General features: G+C 43.5%; 1 protein-coding gene across 1 annotated transcript in view; it reads left to right on the forward strand.

The window, feature by feature from the left end:
* COL26A1 (collagen type XXVI alpha 1 chain) overlaps window positions 1-23951 on the forward strand; it is a 218746-nt gene that overhangs the window by 44018 nt on the left and 150777 nt on the right. Inside the window, exons 2-3 of the mRNA XM_032216118.1 lie at window positions 7661-7783; window positions 20981-21078. Coding sequence (XP_032072009.1) covers window positions 7661-7783; window positions 20981-21078 — 221 coding nt within the window. The remainder of the gene's footprint in view (window positions 1-7660; window positions 7784-20980; window positions 21079-23951) is intronic.

The raw sequence follows: 23951 nt of genomic DNA on the forward strand, positions 1-23951 counted from the left end.
GCTGTGGGAAGAAAAGCCAGGCATTTCAGTGACTATAAGATAAGAAAGAATCACTCTACTGAGTTAACCTGTGATGTAAGAGGTCATTGAGAAATTAAACTTGATCTGCTCAGCACAGGTGGAATTCTATATCTTTAAGACAGTTGCTGAACCTTTTTCAGGCACACATGGTTTAGCAATAGCAATAGCAGTTAAACTTACATACCGCTTCATAGAGGTTTCAGCCCTCTCTAAGCGGTTTACAGAGTCAGCATATTGCCCCCACAGTCTGGGTCCTCATTTCACCCACCTCGGAAGGATGGAAGGCTGAGTCAACCTTGAGCCGGTGAGATTTGAACCGCCGAACTGCAGATAGCAGTCAGCTGAAGTGGCCTGCAGTACTGCACTCTAACCACTGCGCCACCTCGGCTGTTTCAAAAAGACAAGCAGCTATGACTGGTGGGTTTCAAAAATTTTCGCTATCAGTTTGGTAGGTATGGCTAAGAGGAGCATTGTCACATGACCCACCACGCCCATAGGAAAAGGTAGGAAATTTTTTAGGATTTCTCTGTATCTACTCTTGCCCTCCCTTCGCCAGTCACCCCTGTTTCCCTTCCTTTAGTGGCCTGGCTTCCAGAACATGGCGGCTGCTGCTGCAGATTTTTCGCTGACCGGAGAACTTTTCTGCAGCCAGTCTCCTCCTCTTTGAGAGCCGGTATGCAAAGCATCGAGGTCAGCGAGCGGCGACCGGGCGGGCAGAGTGACCAACCAGCAGGGGGACCAGTTCAGGGGCATGGCCAGCTGGCCATCGCTACCGGTTCACCGAACTGGGAAAAATTTCCACTACCAATTTGGGCAAACCGGTGCGAACCGGCTAAATACCACCTCTGAACTATGAGCACTAGAGAGTTAAAACGTGAATCAGTACATTTTTCTCCACATGGAGAAGCATTGCTATATCTATTGGTATATTCTGGGTTTGTGCCAACTGCATTTTTAACGATGTCTTGCACTGGGCCATCTGTATGTAATGCTGGTGGTAGGATGTTTGTAAAGTCTGGAATTTAAGATGGTGGTATTTTATTGCCTTTTGGTGAAAAGCCTTGGAAAAGCCTCATAAGAACAGTTAAGATATTCGTTTACAGAAAGGATAACAAATATTTTTGTTGCTTGTAATGCATATGGATAGGCTAGTTTGTATGTAGGGTGTACACGTGCATTTTGTCAAATAAGATAATACATTAGTATGCGAATGCTATGCAGATCTGCTCTCTTTTCGCTTAGCATGCAGAATCCTATAGTACTTGTTACACTCCCCAAATATATGTGTGGAAATAACATCTGTCAAAATAAAGAACCTTAATATATGTAGTACTATTGGGGAAGTCCGTCTCCAGTAGTTAAAGTAAAGAAAAAGCTTGGAAGAAATATTGGGTGGGTATTCCTATACTAGGGATGTGGTGGCTCACTGGCTAAGACGCTGAGCTTGACAATCGGAAAGGTCGGCAATTCAGCGGCTCGAATCCCTGGTGCCATGTAACGGAGTGAGCTCCTGTTACTTGTCCTAGCTTCTGCCAACCTAGCAGTTCGAAAGCATGTAAAAATGCAAGTAGAAAAATAGGGAACACCTTTGGGAAGCGTTGGTGGGAAGCGTTCTGTGCACCTTTGGCATTTAGTCATGCCAGCCACATGACCACGGAGATGTCTTTAGCAATAGCAATAGTAATAGCAGTAGACTTATATACCGCTTCATAGGCCTTTCAGGCCTCTCTAAGCGGTTTACAGAGAGTCAGCATATTGCCCCCAACAATCTGGGTCCTCATTTTACCCACCTCGGAAGGATGGAAGGCTGAGTCAACCCTGAGCCGGTGAGATTTGAACCGCTGACCTGCTGATCTAGCAGTAGCCTGCAGTGCTGCATTTAACCACTGCGCCACCTTGGCTCTAGACAGCACTGGCTCTTTGGCTTTGAAACGGAGATGAGAACCGCCCCCTAGAGTTGGGAATGACTAGCACATATGTGAGAGGGGAACCTTTACCTTTACCTATTCCTATTCCTATACTCCTTCTTTTTTCAGAATAATTGAAATTACAGGTAGTTCTTGACTTACAACAGTTCATTTAGTAACTGTTCAAAGTTACAATGGCACTGAAAAAAGTGACATAACCATTTTTCATACTTATGACTGGTGCAGCATCCTCATGGTCACGTGATCAAAATTGACTCATGATGGTTGTAGTGTCCTGGGGCTTCCAAAATGAAGAATCCTAATATATTTAGTAAGGGACACGGTGGCTCAGTGTCTAAGACGCTGAGCTTGTCAATCAGAAAGGTCGGCAGTTTGGCGGTGGGATTCCCTAGTGCTGTGTAATGGAGTGAGCTCCTGTTACTTGTCCTAGCTTCTGCCAACCTAGCAGTTTGAAGGAATCTAAAAAGGCATGTAGAAAAATAGGAACCACCTTTGATGGGAAGGTAACAGCATTCTGTGCGCCTTCAACCAGCCGCATGACAATGGAGACATCTTCGGACAGCGCTGGCTCTTCAGCTTTGACATGGAGATGAGCACTGCCCCCTAGAGTCGGGAATTACTAGCACATATGTACAAGGGGAACCTTTACCTTAATATATTTAGTACTATTCGGGAAATCCATGTCCAGTAGCTGGAATGTTAGAGCACAGAAAAATTGGGTGGGTATTTCTATACTCCTTTTTGCTTTCATAATGATTGATACCGTATTACCTCCTCATGTTTTGTTTTAAAATGGCATGTTAAAATGTTTAAAAAATGTGTTAATATTTTATTAGTGTTTACTTCCCAATTTTATTTCCAAAAACTATGGAATAGGAGGTTTATATAAGACTAAGCACGCAGTCAAATCTTTACGGTTCCTGCATGCAGAGGACAAATTAAATAATACAGTTCTCAGGGGCAACAAAATAAAACTCTTTCTCCAAAGAAACATAGCATTCGTTTTCACAAGAGGAGGGTTTGGTTTCTTAGCTCATGGCCTTGCTTGCTTTTGTTAACTTTTGATATAGAACAGTCTTTCCCAACCACAGTAACTTCCAGATGTGTGGCTTTTAGCCCCCAGAATTCTCCACAACGGCCAAACCGGCTAGGGAATTCTGGGAGTTGAAGTTACACATCTGGAAGTTCTCCTGGTTGGGAAACACATGTATAGTGGTAGGTCAATATGTTCCTGTCTTACACTGAATCTCAAGGCACTGGGAAATGGGATAGGCCTTGGCAGTAGCATCCATTTATTTAGAACTGTAAAGCAGTGTTTCTCAACCTTAGCAACTCCTGGACGCATGGAATTCTGGGAGTTCTAGTCCATTTATCTTCAAGTTACTAAGGTTGAGAAGCAGTGCTTGCTGGCTGGGGGAGTCTGGAAGCTGAAATCCACGCATCTTTAAGCTGCTAGGATTGAAAATCACTGCTAAAAAGGGTACTTTAAAAAAGTAAGTATAGTATTGCATATAATTCATTTGGTCCAATGGTTTTCATGAGTACCAAACAAGTTTTTCCTGTAAGGAATAATGTAGTGAATCACAAGGCAGCTGACACCGATAAGTTCTAGTGTGCAAGGGTGGGATTCAGACAGTTCGGACTGGTGCGGGTGAACCAGTTGTTATGATTTTGAGCAGTTCGAAGAATTGGTAAAATTGACCACCGGGTAGCCCTGCCCTGCCCTGCCCTATATATTATTTTCCCTTTGCCACATGGTCCAGACCATCCAGCTAATTTCTGTGCCTCACCTGCTCTGCTCACCAAAGGCAAGCAAGGCACCCGCTCGCCTTTCATCTCAGGTCAGGGCCCAGGGACACACCATTCCCTGGCTCCGGCTTTGCCCCAGAGCCACTGTCTGCTTGCCGCCAATCTCAGCCAGGTGGGGGGATGTGCCATTTCCCGGCTCCAGCCTTGCCCCGGGCCTCCGCCTGCATGGCTCTGCCCCCTTCTGCCCTCAAACTACTGGACGGTTCTTCTTACCTGAAGCGCTGCAGTGGAGATCTTGCAACCATCCCTTGCCAAGGCTCATTCACTCGCGGAGATGCTCCATGTGATCTCTGGGTCAGCAGCTGCTTCTCTCTGCTGGTGCTGTGGCTAGGAGAGAGAGCGTCTCTTGTGCAATTTAGCAGCTGTGAGCCACTGCTTTCCTCTAAGTCCCATCCGGAAGGTGCGCAGCACAGAGAACCAGCATTCAGTACCAGCAGAGAGAAGCAGCCACTGCCCTGGATTGCAGAGATGGAGGGGAGCAGCCCCTAAAAGCTGCTCGGTCAACCCTCGCTGCATGTCAAAAGCTGCACATGCATGGAAGCTGTGCGCACACACCTGCAGAGAAGTTTTGCATGCACACATGCACACACACTCACTTTCTTCGGCGAACTGGTTGTTGAGTGGATGGAATCCCACCATTGAGCTTATGCGTTGAGTACCAAAAGAAACAATGAGTACTGGGACAAATATTTTATGTCAAAATATGTTGAATATTAAATTTGATGAGTTTCAAAGCAGTTGAGTACCAAGGGACCAATGTAAGTGGATTTTCCCCTTATTCCTGCAATTTTACATTTTTATTTAGTAACCTGTGAGTCTATCTGTATGTTTTCTAGATACTACAATTTCCAACAGTTTAAAAAGAAAAATATTGGCATCCTTCTTTATGTTTTGTTAATGGTTTTTCTCTCTTTAGACATCATTTAAACAGTTACCTTAAGTGTAATTTTTGAGGAAATCTTTCTTGTCCCACCATAAATTTTCCTCATTCACTTTATATGGAGCAGAAGAAACATCCTAACGGCCCCCACGAGAAAAAGAACTAGGCCTAGTTTTTTTTAGCATTTAACTATGATACGACCTTTTCCTACATTTAGATGTGTTTGGAATTGTGAAATTATTGCTTCCATTCTTCATTTTTGCTTGTCCTTTTTTAAGGCGATATTTAATAGATTATAAATTAATAATTCCCCTTCACCGTTATCTATTCTTGGATGTCTCTGTGAAGCATGGAATAATACATTTTTAAATTTCCTTTTGTATTTTTTTAAAAAAACTTTAATGTCATGGCAGTCAGTCCATCTAGGGTAAATTTAGAATCTAATTATAAGTGCTATATATATTTTAAAGAAAGATGTTTCCAACTAGAGAAGGTTGAAGTGAACTGGGCATTTTTGTCTTGGATGTTGCAGATGTTTTTCCCCTGCAAAAGTCCTCATTCACGTGAAAGATTTTTTTTTAAAAAAAACTCTTCCTTTGTCATAAAATTACAGCCCCATGAGGTCAAAGCCATGAGTCATTCCCATAAAGATGAAAAGATGCATCCAAGGGACCGAGAAAGAAGCTTTTAATTATCTTGCTTGTTTTATTGCTAGGAAATCCTTCATCCCAGGATGCAAAATTTTAACTGCATTGGGTAATGTAAACACAGCTAGGTTCTCCCTCCTCAGTGTCAAATCTTTGTAAAGTTTAATCCTCCTTTAGTATATTTTCTACTTCATCTTCCTATCTTGGCATTTCCTGGCAAGGAAAAGATGGCCAGCTTGTCAGTCTGAGCCAGCGATATTGAAGGCTTCCTGTAGTGCCATGCATTTACTAAATGTAGCTCAGGGATGGCCGGCATTACATTTATCTGGATATATGTTTAAGATAACAAGAGCATAAGAAATGTTAGCAGAGAAAGTTTAGCAGATCAACCACCAGCTACAGGTAACCCTCAATTTCTGTTGCTGGGTAAGGCAGGTGTTAAATGAGTTGAGCCCAATTTTACAACATTGTTGCCACAGTTGTTAAGCAAATCATGGCAGCTTTTTCAGGGAATCATGCAGTCATTAAGTGAATTCAGCTTCCTGTGTTGACCTTGCTTGTTGGAAGCCAGCTGGAAAGGCTACAGATGACGATTACATGATCCTGCCGATGCTACAACATTTGTAAATGTGAGGGCTGGTCATGACCCACTTTTTTCAGTGCTATTGTAGCTTTGAATGGTTGCTAAATGAACAGTTATAAGTTGAGGTCCCAAGGGTGCTTTTCCTAAAGGTAACTGGACTCTTTTGGTCGTCCCCCCCCCCGAAAACGTTTTACTTTTCATCCTAGTTCTGAAGAAGTTTCTTGGATGAGAAGCAAAACATTTTCAAGAAAGTCTAGTTGCCTTTTGGAAAAGCACCCTTGGGATAACCATGACCTGTATGATTGAGAATCTCCCCTACTGAATATCTGCATGAAGCTGCTGGCTGAGGTCATCCAAACTTTGGTGTTGCAGTGTCTCTGAATGTTGCTTTGTGTGTTCTCCAACACAACTCTCACAACGCTTCGCTGAACGTACTTGCGCTCCCAACGGGGAGCTTACCTATCAATATCTCTACCCCAGGCTGCCTGAGTAGTACTATCGAGGTTCAGAGCGTGGAGCCTGTGGGGGCCTGGTAGAATATAACCAGCTTTAGCTCAGTTCAAGCAAGACTTAATGGCTCTGGGTTTTTGGACCTTCTGGTTTCAGGGACCTTTCATCTTTGATTGGGCTGCCACTGTCCCAGGCATACATGATGCTCAATCTGGGAGTCCTCCTGGACTCAGATGGTAGCCATGGCCAGGAGGTTCTTTACAGAGCTCAGGGCTTTGGGCCAGTTCATTCATTCCTGAACCAGAGAGCGCTGTTTACAATCATTCATCCGCTTGCGTCCTCTCGCTAGGACTGCTACAAGATGCTTCACATGGAACTGTCCTTGAGGAATATTCTAAAGTTTGAACTAATGACTTTGGCATACTGGTGCCAAAGTGTGTTTCTGGGTGCAACCTTTAAAAGTCTTTTGTAGTTTAGGATTGAGTCATTTATGGGGCCATTTTCTCTATCCTATCTAATCTGGCAAGAAAGGCATGCTCTGGGAAACATCCAATAGGGCGGGGTTTGATTTCATTGAGGGCTGGATCAGCATTGAGGTTGTCCTCTGGGGGCTGGGCTGGGCGTGGCCAGGATGGGCATGGCTAGCTTGATGTCACTTGTGTCGGGGCCCAAGCTTTTCTGCCAGCGAAAACAGGCTCCTGAGCTCCATTTTCAACAGGGATGGCCTCCTGCAACCCTCTGACAGCTAAAATGGTGCTTGGGAGGGCGGCTGACTGGGCATGGCCAGCTTGACATTGCTCATGTGAGAGGCGCCTGTGGGGGCCAGGTGAGGTTGGGGAGGAATTAGGGGTCTCCGGTAGGTTAGACGGGATCTAAGGCTGGCTGCGGTCCAGCCCAGATGGACACCATCAGGTTGCAGATCCACGCCTGGTCAGCCTGGGCCAGTTCTTTGCTGTTTCTTGGGCAGTCCTGTGGGCCAGATCTAGCCACCTCGTGGGCCACATCTGGCCTGTGGGCCTTGAGTTTGATATCCCTGCAATAGGGAATGTTGGCTGGCAGAGCCCTGAAGTCAGCCTTTCTGACTTCAATAGCACCCCTGCCCCTTGGACTGTTATCACTATCACCTCCCCTCCCCAAGATTATATTGGCCCCATTCCTGTTTGGCCTTTAATAAGGACTTGTAAACCTGACTTTGTGCTCAAGCTTGGGACCCTGGGCATGCATTCAGTCTTAGTCTGATAATTTGTACTTGTTGGCTTGTCTTTGGAATTTGGAGTGAACTACCGCTAAAACAAGTCATTAAACGTGAATAACAGAATTTGTCTTGTGTTCTATTCTACAGTCATTGGTGCCACTACACCGTCACCCGGACGGTTTCCTGTCAAGTGCAGAATGGCTCGGAGACAGTAATCCAAAGGGTTTATCAGAGCTGCCGGTGGCCGGGACCTTGTGCCAACTTAGTGAGGTAATGGACTATGTTTTAGACCTTCTTTTGATCCAAGCCACAGAGAAACAGCGGTGGATAAATACTCTACTCTGTTGACGGAAGCCAAAGGTTGGCAAGAAGGCTTCAATCCATTTGAAGGATCAGCTGAGATCTGTACAATTGTTTGGAAACTGTATCATTCTTTGACATCATCTACACTTCCGTTTACAGAGACATCTGTAAACATGTGAATTGAAGTCTATCTGAAAAAGAGAGCAATTCTTGGGTTATCACCTGGTCAGCTTGAATTGCAGCGGTCCCCACCTTTTTGGGTTTGGCATGTGAGCGGCAGGCAGGTGCACAGGTCCATTTACATGAGTGTCTACCCCTTACAGAGCTAGAGCTATGGGTGAGCCCGAGTGCCTGCCACTTGTGCAAATGGAGCTGCCCGTTCGCCTGTGTTCACTCACCGCTGGTATATGTTATAACAGTGTTTCTCAACCTTGGCGACTTTAAGTCCTGTGGACTTCAACTCCCAGAATCTGAGCTGAGCTGGCTGGGGGATTCTGGGAGTTGAGGTCCACAGGACTTAAAGTCGCCAAGGTTGAGAAACACTGTTATAACATATACCAGCGGTGAGTGAACACAGGCGAACGGGCAGCTCCATTTGCACAAGTGGCAGGCACTCGGGCTCACCCATAGCTCTGTGCTATAATGCTAGTTTTTTTTTCTAATTCATTCCTAAAGGTATACTATACTGAAAGTGATTACCTTCTGAAGGTGATCCAGGAGATCTGAAATGGGTGTTGTGTTGGTTCTTAAAAACCACAAAGGTCAGAGGTCTTTCATACTCCACAACTCTCAAAATATTATCTTTCTTTTTTACATTAAACATCAGTGCAGATGCTGCAGATGTAAAAGAGCCAGTACATATCTTTCAGAGCCACAGCAAAAGTGTACATTGAGATCCTCCTTTGTTTGAGCAGAGAAGAGCAACAAAGATGATCAGGGGACTGGAGGCTAAAACATATGAAGAATGGTTGCAGGAACTGGGTATGCCTAGTTTAATGAGAAGAAGGACTAGGAGAGACATGATAGCAGTGTTCCAATATCTCAGGGGTTGCCACAAAGAAGAGGGAGTCAAGCTATTCTCCAAAGCCCCTGAGGGCAGAACAAAAAGCAATGGGTGGAAACTGATTAGGAGAGAAGCAATTTAGAACTAAGGAGAATGATAGTTAGAATAATTAATCAGTGGAACAACTTGCCTCCAGAAGTTGTGAATGCTCCTATACTAGAAGTTTTTAAGAAGAGATTGGATAACCATTTGTCTGAAGTGGTGTAGGTTTTCCTGCCTAGGCAGGGGGTGGGACTAGAAGACCTCCAAGATCCCTTCCAACTCTGTTATTCTGTTATCTTATTTGACTGCCCCTTCTTTTAGCAGGCTAGGAAGAGAGGCCACCTTGGACCAATCTGTAGGCAATTCCACTGATTGGCCTGTCAGAAACAATTCCCACTGCATAATTATATTCAGCAATCGATTGTGAGCTCGATTGAGTGGCTGTACAACTTTTTGTTTGGTTGCTCCAGTCTTTGGAGTACTCTATAACTATATTTCAGTAGATGAAGGTAAGAAACCGGAATGGCAGAGTTTCTAGGAATGGTCTTTATAGTTGTAGGGCAGAATAACCTAATTTGCCTATCAGTAAACAGAGGGCTAAGCAGAGGGATAGGCAGGGGGTTGGACTAGAAGACCTCCAAGGTCCCATCCAACTCTGTTATTCTATTCTATTCTATTCTATTCTATTCTATTCTATTCTATTCTATTCTATTCTATTCTATTCTATTCTATTCTATTCTATTCTATTCTATGCAATATTCCTCTCTTCCACATCTTATTCCAAACAAATTCAAGGCAGGGTTATTTTGAGGTTCTTTCACCACATTTGCCTCTTTCACTGGAATTATTTTTTGAATGTCTCCCTTCAATGGCTTGCTTATCTCTTCTATGAAAGAAAGTCCACTTGAGTTCTGTTTTGTAGTTTGAGGTGGTACACCTAATGTGTTAGGCCACATCAAAAGAAAATAAATAAATAAAAAGGTGCTGAGTTCTGACAAAATGTCCTTATTCTGACGAGTGGCCTTGCAAGTTTCATGCATTGGGACAGTGTAGCGGAAAATATCCAGGGACAGAAAAAGTTGCTGTTCTTTTCAGATAAGTTAAAAAACATTCATACTGACAGCTATATACCCTCCTGAGTATAAATTAAAAAATAGCGAAAAAGGAGGTTAGGTGGCAATGTTAATGCAGTTATACGGCTAAAGATTAAATACACACACACTGTGCTTTTATTTATTTTTAACTGTTTCCAGAGAGTTAGTTGTTTCATTCTCTTGCAGCAAAAAGAAAGAGACAAATTTACATATTTAAAAAAAATTGGCTAATGTTTTTTATTCTATGAAAAATTATAGTACATTATGCCACAAGTTTGTTGCATAATGAATGTTCCGTATTTTTCGTAGTATAAGATGCACTGGAGTATAAGACACAGTTTTTGGGGAGGAAAATGGGGGGGGGGGAATCTGCCTACCAGGTATTTAGCTGGCTAGTGCCCTTAGTCTGGTCAGCTTCAGCACATAAGTTTGCTGGTTTTGAGCAGGTGCACGCACGCTTTTTATCCCCTGATTGGGGATAAAAAATAGCTGATCATTGGCGAGAGAAGCAATGAGAAAAGCAGGGAAAGCCGAAGATCACTTCACTCATTAGCGCCTCATTAGGGCTGAAAAAAAGCTTTGAAAAAGCTACATTCAGAATATGAGATGCACCCAAATTTTCAGCCTCTTTTTTTGGGGGGGGGGGGAGTGCGTCTTATACTCTGAAAAATACGGTAATTGTGACATTTTGTGGCCATGTACCATTGATAATGCAAGCTAGGCTTCTCACCTAGTGATGCACCGGCCTTTTGGTAATTTATTCTGAGCAGTGGAGCTCAGAAACAGCCCTGCGTGTGACTGTATAAGAGCCGAGGTGGCGCAGTGGTTAGAGTGCAGTACTGCAGGCCACTTCAGCTGACTGCTAAGCTGCAGTTCGGCGGTTCAAATCTCACCGGCTCAAGGTTGACTCAGCCTTCCATCCTTCCGAGGTGGGTAAAATGAGGACCCAGACTGTGGGGGCGATATGCTGACTCTGTAAACCGCTTAAAGAGGGCTGAAAGCCCTATGAAGCGGTATATAAGTCTAACTGCTATTGCTATTTAGTAGATTTCTAAAAAAAGGTAAAATGCAGGGAAAATCCATTTGAGAGCATCAGCATAAGAAAACTATGGGGATGATTTTAGTTCAACCAGAAATATCCAGGAGGCTTCATTCAGACATTGAACTTGAAACAAGTACTGTAGTGCTTGACTTAACTTCCATTCATTCAGTGACTGTTTGAAATTACTATGGTGCTGAATGAAGGGATGTATAACCAGGGATAGGCTTCAAAAATTTCAGCAATGGGTTCTCTGCCTGGTTGCTGGGTGGGTGTGGCCATGGTCGGTGTGGCCTAGTCAGCCTCTTACACCATGGGGGTGGGGGGCGTTTTCGCCTTCCCCAGGCTCCAGAGATTTTCCTTGAGCCTCTGGGAGGGCGAAAACTGCTTCTCCCGGGCTCCGGAGGCCAAAAACGGGCCTGTTTTTCCCCTTCCCCAAGCCTCCGGCGGGCCCTGCACTTCATTCGCATCCAAAACGGGCCGCATGGAGACTCCTGGGAGGGGAGGGGAGGGGAGGAGTGGGCGGGGCCAGCCGGGGGTGGGATTTGGAGGTTCTCCAAACTGGCTGTAACGTTAGCTACAGGTTCTCTTGAACCTGAGCGAACCTGTAGCAGCCCACCTCTGTGTATAACTTTGCCTTGCCCAAAGTTATGGAAGCTGCAGAGAAATCACCTTTGGGGAAGAGAGCTGGCCAATTTCCCCATCAGCCTCCTATGGAAGTCGCGTGGTATCGTCCTAGAAGCTGGCACCATTTTGGAGTAGCCACAATGAATTGTCACTGGCCCCAAAAGGGGGTCCGTCTCCAGGTGGTGCCATGCAGCTTCCATGTAGGAAAGCCATGTGGTGGATCATCAGCCGCTTCTAGAAAGAGATCTATGGAAAAAGTGAGTAGACCAAGCTGTGACAGGTGGGGAGGAGGGTGTGGGATGAAGCAGGGCTGGAATTCTGAAATCCTGGGGGACCCATGTGGCAGGAAGTGGAGCATGGGTTGCCTCCGGGAGTCGGGGGGGGGGCACTGGGAGGCCCAGGATAGACATATATAGTGTGGGCCTGTGCCTGTGCGAAGCTTCTCAGGATATCTCCCACCCAAAGCACCCTATGCTCTGCTTAATGACCTTCGTGGTCACTTAATAACTGCAATGGGGAGAGCAGGAATTTTGGTTATTAAATGAGGTAATCATGTCGGCACTTCACATAATGACTGCTATGACTGCTATCGTAATGGAGCCTGCCCTCTCAGAAGCCGAGAACTACTTGTATTAGTATCCTTATATGTATATTCCATCATGCCTAAGTCCAAATGCTTATATGCAACTCTCATCATATCCGATTCTCACCAGTCAAGTTGATACTGACTCTTAGTACAGTGTTTCTCAACCTTGGCAACTTGAAGATGTCTGGACTTCAACTCCCAGAATTCTGGGAGTTGAAGTCCAGACATCTTCAAGTTGCCAAGGTTGAGAAACACTGTCTTAGTAGCTATATAGACAGGCCTTATCCAGAGTGACTGCTCAGGAAGATGAGCAGTTGATTCTGGAGGAAACATCACAGGTGCTACTAGATAAGAAATCTGGTTTGATTTATTGTCTCAAAAGCCCTTATCTTTCTTTTCTTTTCTTTTTTTAACAATTCATCGCTAATGGCCCATTTGGTTTATCCAATAAGCCCTTTATGTACTATATTGAGATGTAATTTTTACACATGCTTAAAAAGTATATTTTGAGAAGCTTAAGGAGAATATAGTGTTGCTCTCAAGTCCTTAGGAAATACTGTGTGAGCTGTGCCAGACACATTTGTTATGGTTACCCAGTGTAACACTCACTCTAGCCTTCCCAGTTTGATATCCTCCATATGTGGCAGCCTGAAATTTCCAAATTTCCCAGCTAGCATATGTAGGCCAGGCACATTTGGATCCACGTTTTCCTTGGCAACATTTTTCTAGCACAATAGTCAATGTGCAAAATTGCCACAATTTGAAATTGTAGGCGTGGGATTTCATCTCTCTGCTGAGGATGGGGCTCACTGCAAACATAAAACAGAAGCCCTAATTCCTTCAAATAGCAAGGAAAATAAGAAAGTTCCTGGTATATACTTAAATTTCAATTAGTCCCCAAATTTATCATTTGGGTAAAGCTTGAAAAACCTCCTATGTGTAATAGAAACTTTTTGTGTGTCAGAGTGATGGTGGTAGAGTATGATTATGTATGCTGAGAGCGATATTTGCTTGAGGAATTTGTCAATAGTGAATGAAGCCAGAGTTAACAATGGAAGAACTATTTTGTTTCTAGGATCTTCTTCGTCTGTCTCTCGTTACCTTCTTTCCACATACATGAATGCACACATACATACATACATATCAGGGGTGGGTTGCTGCCAGTTTTACTATCGGTTCACAACCTGCGCTGCACGCATGTGTGCTTTTCAATGTAAATTGTTCTTCATGCTTGTACAGAACAATTTACAGAGAATTGCACACGTGCAGTCACTAAAAACCAAAATGGTGGCGGCCTGGTGGCAGTGAGGGAACCAGTTTGGGGGCATGGCAGGCCTGGGTCGCTGCCGGTTCTGTGACCTAGGCCTGAATTCCACTACTGGTTCAGTCGAACCAGGCCAAACTGGGAGCAACCCACTTCTGATACATATGTAATCAGATTTAAAAACCATCACTCTCCCTAACAGAGCAACAAGTCTTCTTTCCTTTTCCTTTTCCTTTTCCTTTCCTTTCCTTTTTGCTTTCCTTTTTCCTTTCCCTTTTCCTTTTCTTTCTTTTCCTTTTCTTTCTTGTTTTCTTACCTTTTTATTTTTCCTTTTTCTTTTCCTTTCCCTTTTTCCTTTTCCTTTCCTTTTCCTTTCTTTTTCCTCTTTCCCCTTTTCCTTTCCTTTTTCCTTTCCTTTTTCCTTTTCCTTTCCTTTTTCCTTTCCTTTTCCCTTTTCCTTTTCCTTTCCTTTTTTCCTTTTCCTTTCCTTTTCCTTTTTCCTTTCCTTTTCCCTTTTCCCTTTTCCCTTTTTCCTTTTTCCTTTTCCTTTTCCTTTTCCTTTCCGCAAACTGCATACAAAACCTTACCGTAAAAGATAACATCTTGACCAGACATGGGTTTCTACTGATTTGCCCGGGATCAGACAAACTGGTAGTGGCGGCAACGGGCAGCTCTGCCCACCCACCCGGACACTTCTGTGCATGTGCAAAAGCATCGTGTAAGCATGCACACGGGGTGTGCACAAGCACACTTGTAGTAATATAAATTGAAACCTACTACTGATCTTTTTTTTTTTTTTTAAATCTATTTTATTCATTTTCACATTCCATTTTACAATCACTTATATACAGGGTATTTGCTATAAAAGAAAAAAAATATATAAAAAAATAAAAAAAATAAAAAAGAAAACACAACTCATCATTCACAACCCCACCTGACACTTCCATCCTCCATACACCCCATCTACCCCCTCCAACTTTCCTTTCCTCCCTCTAACGCTCCCCTCCTACTTCCCTTTCCCCTCAAACCTTCCTTCTCCCCTTACCCCCAACACGCCCTCCTTGCATTCCCCTTACTCCTTCCTTACTCCTCCCTCCTCTTTCCCTCTACCTCCCTCCTTGGTGTATTCCTTTATTCAAGTGTTGTTTATTATAATCTGATAAAAAGTAAAATAAACCAAGGAAAAAAAAAATATAAAGAAAGAAAAGAGAAAAAAAAGGGAAAAAAAAGAACAACCGTATATAAGTGCATTCTTGTTCTTATTGCGACTATGTTAACACCCACCCACCCACCCCCCATAAATCCCCATCCCTACTCCTCCCGACTTCCCAGGGCCCACACCTGGCACTGCCTTCTATCTAAAGAATCTTATATTCATATGGATTAAAAATAAAAGTAATATATTAAAGAAAAAAAAAACCAAAAAAGAAAAAAGAAAAAAAAGAAGAGAACAAAGAAAAAAGAAAAAAAAAGAAACTCTTTGTGTTAAGCTCAGCCCCCCATCTTTATCTATGCCTAAATAGTATAAGTCATTCTATCTATATTTTATTCTCGTCTCTTGCTTCTTTGTTATTTACCCCGACCTCCTGTAGACTCTCCCATTCCTCTTCCTTAACCTTGTATTCAGATAAACATTTATCCAAATTTGTATAGACATCAATATACAATCTAACTCAAACATAATCCCTTCTATTAAAATTTAAGCAGCGTGGATCATTCCACATATTCAAATATTACTTTACAGAAGAATAATAAAACTTTCCCTTTCTTAACCTTAATTTCAAACAATAATTCAAAATAATCTGACCAAACTTTCCCTTCTTAGTAAAATTTAAGCAGCGTGGATTACACAAAAATCAGTTTGCATTCTATCTTGAAATGATCCCGACCAGCTTTCCCTTCTAATAGGATTTAAACAACGTAAATCATTCAGTATATACATTCAGTATCACCCCACCAATATACGTAAATCATTCCGCATGCATTTTACCCTCATCCCTTGCTTCTCAAATATTTGCCACTATCAAATTTATGCAAACATTAGTTTAAAATCTAGCTCAAAATAATTTCACCAAGCTTTCCCTTCTAATAAAAATTAAATAGCATAGATCATTCCACATATTCAAATAATAGTTTCAGCAAGAATCAGTTTACCTTCTATTTTAAAATAATCTCTTCAAACTTTCCCTTCTAACAAGATTTAAACAGCGTAAATCATTCTGCATGCATTTTACATATATACATTCAATATCACCCCACCAATAAATTCCGCTTTTTCTGCCGGAGAGAGGTCGCAAACCCCCATTCAATCCACAACTTTAGTGAATATTTTAGAATGTCTAAATCCTCAAACTCCGCTTTTCTGCTTCTCCGAAGGAGGGGGAGCTACCCCCTCCATCTTGCAGCCATGTGGTCTGTTGCTTGCCTTCTCCTTCGGCTTGTCTCTCCTCTTTTCCAAGTGAATCAGGAAGTCCCGCCTTCAAAGTCTTGTAATAGAAATCTCGAGCCTCCGAAACAGAATTGAGACGAAGTCTTTGATTCTCAAATGTGACCGTAATGCCGGCTGGGGCCTCCCATTTATATTGAATCTGATGATTTCTAAGCTCTTTAGTTAAAAAGGTATAGTCCCTTCTTGCCTTTAACATCTGGAAAGGTATTTCTTTGAAGACAATCAAGTTCTGGCCATCAACTCTCAAACTGTTATTGTAAAATTTTTGCATGATCGCGTTTCTGGATTCTTTTGTGGAGAAATATATAATTATGTCCCTCGGGAGCTGTCGCTGTTCCGCTACCAACGAATTCTGGCGATAAATTTTCCGAATCTGCCAATCAAAGTTAAGTCCCGGGCTTCCCACCGCATGGCTGAGGGCTTCAACAAAGGTCTGTTTCAGATTCTCTCACTCCTTTTCGCGGAATCCTCTGACTCTTATTGCGAATGCCTTCTTATTAAAGTTTATCATAACGAGCTGTTCTTGAGTGTCTCTAATTTTTTGTTGTAATATTTGAATATTAGTAGTCAAATTAGAATTAGCCTCTTCCAAACTTTCTAATTTATTCTCTATTTCAGCGGTATAATCTGACAGGGCAGACACGGCTGCAAACGTATTCGCCTTCATTTGGTCAATTTTAGACTTTAAATCACCATATAGCTCCAATACAAATTCCTTAATTTCTTGTTTAAAATCATTAAACATTTGAAAAAAAAATTCCTGTGTTAAGAATTCTCCAGTAGAGGGCGTAGGAGACAAGGGCTGCGATGCCAGTGTAAATTCTTTAAGTTCATTCACAGATTCTTTAGGCACATTTGTAGAGAGACGCTTCGATTTTGACCTGGGTGCCATTATAAATAAACAAATAAACAGCGCTTTCGCTCCCCTCTGTTTCCAAAAAAACAAAAAAAAAATTATTTTGTTAAGGAGCGGTCTGCAGGAAGGTAAAACCAGCTACGTACATCCCCTATCAGTCACCAACGGAGAGAAATCGCCATTTTGAAGTCCGTTTAAACAAAGAAGCCTCTAAGACAAATGGTGCTGGTATTTACGATAGTAATAAAAGCATAAATCTCACAGGGGTGGGACCCGCCCGTATTAATCTTAGCTTCAAACAACTTTGCTTTGTCCTGGGGGGGGGTCACCTGTCTAGGGCTGCCAAAAAAAAAGGCAGCTGAGAAGAACTGGCTGGAGATAAAAGCTCCGCTCACGCTGGATCTAATCTCTGTCCACAGCCAAAAAAAAAGAGAAAGGCTGTGAATTACGAATAGACCCTAGCACACAGAGCTACTCCCTGCCCCTTTATGCCAAAAAGGGGTGATATCTATGATCTTATTTAGATATACAGACCAGATCTCTGAGAGGAGCTCGGTTGAGCCCTCCTCGGCGACAGGCTCTTCCCCCCGGATCCTACTGATCTTGACCTGTAGATTCTGTGATTGGAAAAATCCCACAATTGCATACAATTTCTTTGTTGGTATAATATCTTTACGGAATTAAGAAAAACAAATAAGAGGAGCTGGGATACAGCTTGCTTGTACTTAGAACTAGAGTATGAATCCACAGACCAGCTGCTCAAACTCCCCTGCTTTAAATGAGATATTTAGCATTTTTTGAATTATAGCAATTATTTCTAAGTTTTTATATCAAAATGTTTTGTTCATTTCCTTGCCCATTTTTGGTGTCATTGCTGCTCTGCATAACATTTTAATACACTTCAAATAGTTTGGAGTTTCGAGTTTAATAAAATTTGTATGCCGCCCACTCCCTTGGGACTCTAGAACTAGCTTCGAATAGAACACACTTAAAAAAAAAATAGCACTTAGACTTCTATAGAGCTTCACAGTGCTTTACGGCACTCTAGTGGTTTACAGTGTCAGACATTTAGACATTTTTTAGACATTTTATTGACATTTATAGGCCGCCCTTTTCCCTAAAGGGACTCAGGGCGGCTTACATTTCATAGGAGGGGAGTGTAAGACAGGACACAAAAGAAATGTGAATAAAAAAATAACCAATAAAACACAACATTCATTCGACATTCGGGCGGGGTGAGATTAGGATCTTATCCCCAGGCCTGACGGGATAGCCAGATCTTGAGGGCTGTGCGGAAGGTCTGGACAGTGGTGAGGGTGCGAATCTCCACGGGGAGATCGTTCCAAAGCGTCGGAGCTGCAACCGAGAAGGCTCTCCTCCGCGTAGTCGCCAGTCGGCACTGACTGGCGGATGGAATTCGAAGGAGGCCTACTCTATGCGATCTGATGGGACGAAGGGAGGTAATTGGCAGAAGACGGTCTCTCAAATAATCAGATCCACTACCATGAAGGGCTTTATGAATGGTGAGTAGCACCTTGAAGCGCACCCGGAGATCAACAGGTAGCCAGCGCAGCTCATGGAGGATCGGTGTTATGTGGGCGAACCGCGGTGCGCCCACAATCACTCGTGCGGCTGCGTTCTGGACTAGCTGAAGTCGCCGGATGCTCTTCAAGGGCAGCCCCATGTAGAGCACATTGCAGTATTCCAGCCTAGAGATCACAAGGGCTCGAGTGACTGTTGTGAGGGCCTCCCGGTTCAGGTAGAGCCGCAACTGGCGTACCAGGCGAACCTGGACAAATGCCCCCCTTGTCACAGCTGACAAATGGTGGTCAAAAGTCAGCTGTGGGTACAGGAGGACTCCCAAGTTGCGGACCCTGTCTGAGGGGTATAAATTTTGACCCCCCAGCCTGATTGATGGAACGTTGGCCAAATTGTTGGGAGGGAAACACAACAGCCACTCGGTCTTGTCTGGGTTGAGTACCAGTTTGTTAGCTCTCATCCAGTCCTTAACGGCCTCAAGACCCCGGTTCATCACGTCCACCGCTTCATTGAGTTGGCACGGGGCGGACAGATACAGCTGTGTATCGTCCGCGTATTGATGGTATTTTATCCCGTGCCTCCGAATGATCTCGCCCAGCGGTTTCATGTATATGTTGAATAGTAGGGGGGATAAGACCGAACCCTGCGGCACCCCATAAGTTAGGGGCCTCGGGGACGATCTCTGCCCCCCCCACCAACACCGACTGCGACCTGTCCGAGAGGTAGGAGGAGATCCACCGCAGAACAGTGCCTCCCACTCCCACCTCCCGCAGACGTCGCAGAAGGATACCATGGTCGATGGTATCGAAAGCCGCTGAGAGGTCAAGGAGAACCAGGATGGACGCATGGCCTCCATCTCTGGCTCTCCAGAGATCATCGGTCAATGCGACCAAAGCGGTTTCTGTGCTGTAACCGGGCCTGAAGCCGGACTGGAAGGGGTCAAGATAGTTAGCTTCCTCCAAGGTACGCTGAAGCTGGAAGGCCAGCATGTTGCCCTCAACAATTTGGGTCCTATAATGAGACCAATCTAGCTAATAGAGAGATCAAATTGAGCTAAGGGTCGCAAAATGGTCTCCCTTAGTAATCACAAGCCTACCCCTAGTAAATAAGAGCTCTCTCTCTCTCTGTCTGTCTGCCTCTCTGTCTTTGTCTCTGTCTCTTGTCTCTGTCTCCCCCCTCTCTCTGTGTCTTTCTCTCTCTCTTTCTCTCTGTTTTTGTCAATGGGGTGTCTCTCAGGTAGACAAATAAAGAAGGTGAATGAATAAAGAACTTTAAAATTAACAGATTAACAGAGTTGGAAGGGACCTTGTACGTCATCTAGTCCAATGCCCTGCCAAGCAGGAGACCCTACACCAATGTTTCTCAACCTTGGCTATTTTAAGAAGTGTGGAGTTCAACTCCCAGAATTCCTCAGTCAGCTGGGTGAACTGGGGAATTCTGTAAGTTGAAGTTCATATCTCTTAAAAAGGCTGGGGTTGAGAAATACTGCTCTACACCATTTCTGACAGATGGCAGTCCAGTCTTTTCTATATATATATAGAATACAACTATATATATATAGAAAAGTCTGGACTGCCATCTGTCATATATAAAAATGTAGAGTGCATTTTTTTTGCCACTTACCTGGGAATAATCCCATTGAACTCTATCTGCATAGACATATATTGAACTGGGCTGCTTAAAACTGTACAGATAGTTCTTGACTTACAACCATTCGTTTAGTGGCCGTTCAGAGTTGCAAGGGCACTAAAAAACTTACTGTATATTTCGGTGTATAAGACACACTCCTCCCCCAAAAGTGGGTGGAAATGTCTGTGTGTCTTATAGAACAAATGTTGCTGAAATCTCACCCACCCACCAGCCCCCACCCACCGGCCTCTGCCTCCAGGCAATTTACCTCCTTGCAGCAAACAGCAAACGGCCTATTCCAAGTGGCGGGGTTAGGTGGCAGTGGCAGCGATCCCCACTGCCTGGAACAGGCTGAAAATGGAGCACATGAAGGCCGAAAAGGGGATGTGCAGGGCCCGAAAATGGGGTGCGCGGAGGCAGCAATAGGTGGCAGCCATGATGGGTGATCCCTGCAGCCTGGAATAGCTGATAGGCAGTATTTCCAGGAGGCAGATCCAATCAGCTGCTCATGCTAAATCAGGCTATGCTGAAGCTGATCAGGCTGTTTGCTATTTGCTGCAAGGAGGCAAATTGCTGGAAGGCAGAGGCAGATTTTCCTCCTCAAAAGCTAGGTGCGTCTTATAGTCCGAAGCATCTTATAGTCTGAAAAATACGGGACTTATTTTGTTTTTCACGCAATGGTTGCAGCATCTCCGTGATCATGCGATCAGAATTTGGAAGCTTGGCAACTGGCATGTATTTGTGATCACTTTTTGCTACTTTCTGGCAAGCAAAGTCTATGGGGAAGGCAGATTCACTTCACAAAAGTGTGACTAACTTAACAACCACAGTGATTCACTTAATGACCATGAAGGGGAAAGGTCATAAAATGGGGCAAAGCTCACTTAGCAACTGTCTTGACGAGAATGGAAATGTTGGGCTCAATTGTGATCGTAAATCAAGGACCTGTATTGAACCTTGTTCCTATAAGCAGCTACTAATGTTGGCAGGTTTGGGTTGAACATTGTGGATGACGTGTTGCTTGTGTTAGTTACAGGACCCTCATCCGACCCACGTACAAGATAGCTTACCGAACAGTAACTGCTCTTGAATGGCGATGCTGCCCTGGTTTCACTGGAAGCAACTGTGAGGAAGGTAAGAGTCCCGCATACTTGACAGAACTGCCCATCAAGAGGGTGTGTCTATGAAGCTGTGAGTATATCATCCATCCTTCTCCCATTTGGTGTCCTCTAGTTGTATTGGATTCTTACAATTCTAGTCAGCATGAATCTCAGCATGAAAACCATGGATGTAGGTCAGTGGTGGGTTCCGGATCCCGTCACAACTGGTACACTGCAATGGGGCCGAGTGTCCACCACGGGCACGGCACTGTGCATGCATACGCACCCACTGCCCTGTGACGCTCCAGCTGCTCGGCGGAGGTTGCGCAGATGCTGTATGCTGCGCGTGCATGCACAAATGGCCTGGTTGGCTTAAACACAGGCAAGGAATAAGGGTGGACAGGCCCTCCAAAGCACCATTCTGGTATGGTGGCCGCTGCTCCCAGCAGCCACCAGTACCCACAACTGATATAGGTCCATCTTCTATGGAGCATGGGAGGCTGGAATAAGTTAGTTAGAAATGGGAGGATTTACTGGTTTAGATTAGAAATACTGGATTGTGATCCTGTCAAAGTTTCCCCTGTGTTTACCCTTAAGCAAGCATTAAATTTCTGAGGAGTTCATAAAGATGTGCTTTTATGGCTTGCAAGCCACACTGATTTTAAGTGATGTATCATTATGTGCTATTTAGACAGATAACAGATTTCTTTTCTCCCATGTTGCATTGTTTTTAGTCTACAACTTGCTAGTAAATTTTAGTTCATGGCATTATAATTGGACTACCCTTATTTTAATTCCCATGGCAAGAGGCAGGAGCACTATGCATCTCATGTTCTATTATTTCACAGTTCGCTTTTATCCATCTGCAGTGGATCAGCCAGCAATTCTACCATGAGTTTAGATAAATCTTCTTCCTTTGTCTCTATTATATTTTGAAACCTCAGGTAGAATGCTGATCTTTCCATGTATCTCATGTTCTATACACATTTTCACCATGTTAGTCTCTGTTATATGATCAAATATGTTACAAGATGGCTCCTAGCAACTCACATGTGGTCAATCGGATAGTAGATGCTTGCCACAAAACACCCTGACCAAGCAGTGACCTATAGTAATTACTGAATATGTATTTTACATTTCTGCATTCTATAAATCTACATGCCTGTTTTCTTAACATGTACATCCATTGTTTAAAATGTCTATGAAGATTCTCAGTTATCCAGATCATAGTTGTGTCAAAAGTGGTTTTTATTTTGAAAAGGCAACTGGACTGATTTTTTTAGGAAAAAACAAGATGTTTTGCTTCCTATTTTGGAAGCTTCATCAGTTGTATTGGATGCTGTGGGAGATGGAAGGACAATTATTGAGAATTATTGAGATTAGTTGGTGGGAGAAGGAATGAGAGGTTCTGACAGGATGGTGGTGGTGGTGGTGGGGAAGTGGAAATGGAAAAATTGTGTTTTCTTTGCAACTAATCTTAACTGTCAATAACTATCCTTCCATCTCCCACAGCATCCAATTCAACTAATGAGGCTTCCACGATAGGAAGCGAAACATCTTTTTTTCCCCCCTCATAAAATCAGTCCAGTTGCCTGTTCAAAATAAAAACCACTTTTGATACATCCATTATTACAATTATAAGTGCATAATTATTAAAATACACAAGAGGAAAGCCCACTGTTTTTCAGTAAAGGTTGCTTTGCTAGGAATTTTAAGGGTGAGGCTTGCAATAAAACTCATTGATTTGCTATTTCTCAATCCCCTTCTCTCTCCTGTTGCTGTTCTCCCCCCTCCCCTGTCAACCCTCTTCTTGGTTCTTGGTTTTTCCATTGTTAGTTCATTTGTTTATTAGTTTCTAAATGGCTGCAATCATGCCACTTTTGGCAGGGTATGAAAATAATTACAAAATGTCTAATCATAAAAATAGTACAACACAAAAATTAAAAACAGCAACTTAGAGCAATATAAACACACATGTTGTGTTCCCTCATTACATCAAATTTAAAAAAGACTTTCAGAAGAGGTTTTGTTTTATCTTGTTTCCAGAAAGGCAATAATGTTAAGGCTTGTCTAGTTTCTTGAGTGAAGCTGTTCCATAATGTAAGACCATTATATTACAATAGCTGCCCAGAGTCAGTGATTGAGATGGACAGCCATAGAAATTGAACAAATAAATAAAAAATGCATTATTGTACTGAGAAACAGCTTATCCTGGCTTCGGCCAACCACCCATTTCATAGACATGGAGAAACATGACTAATTTTTTCTGAGTTGTCGTTAGGTTGATGGGTTCTAGTTGAAAAAAGTAGTCCTGAAGGTGGCGTCAAACCATATAAGACTTTATAAATTAAATTCGATACTTTAAATTGCATCTAAAAACCTATTGACAACCAGTAAAAGGCCCCTAACACAGAGGGATGTGTTCATGTGTCCAGAATCCAGAGGTGGTATTCAGCCTGTTCTCTCTGGTTCGGGAGAACCGGTAGCAGCAGCTGCGGGAGCCTCCGCCCACCCGCCCCAACGTCACGTGCTCACATTTGCGAACCGGTAGGGAAGGTAAGTGAATCCCACCACTGCCAGAACCTATTAATATGTGAGCTGTTCTGTTTCGGATGAAATGCAATTTGTGAGTGGCAGGGTCTAGTTATGCAATATCAGTTACTATTGCAAAGTCCTCTTGCTCCAAGTAGGGCCACAGGTGATGAATCAGTCAAAGCTAGACAAGGGCCCTCCTAGCTAGATTTTCACCCAACCATCTGACAATTGCTTTTAGTTCAGAAGGATCCCCAATTCATGCAACTGCTCCAGTGGTGGGTTCCAGATCCCCTTCCAACCGTACCGGTTGGAACAGGCCCAGCAGCATCCACATAGACGCGCACAGCACATGCATGCATCTTAGTGCCTCTG

This window comes from Thamnophis elegans, chromosome 4 (genome assembly GCF_009769535.1).
Source record: "Thamnophis elegans isolate rThaEle1 chromosome 4, rThaEle1.pri, whole genome shotgun sequence".
Classification (NCBI taxonomy): domain Eukaryota; kingdom Metazoa; phylum Chordata; class Lepidosauria; order Squamata; family Colubridae; genus Thamnophis; species Thamnophis elegans.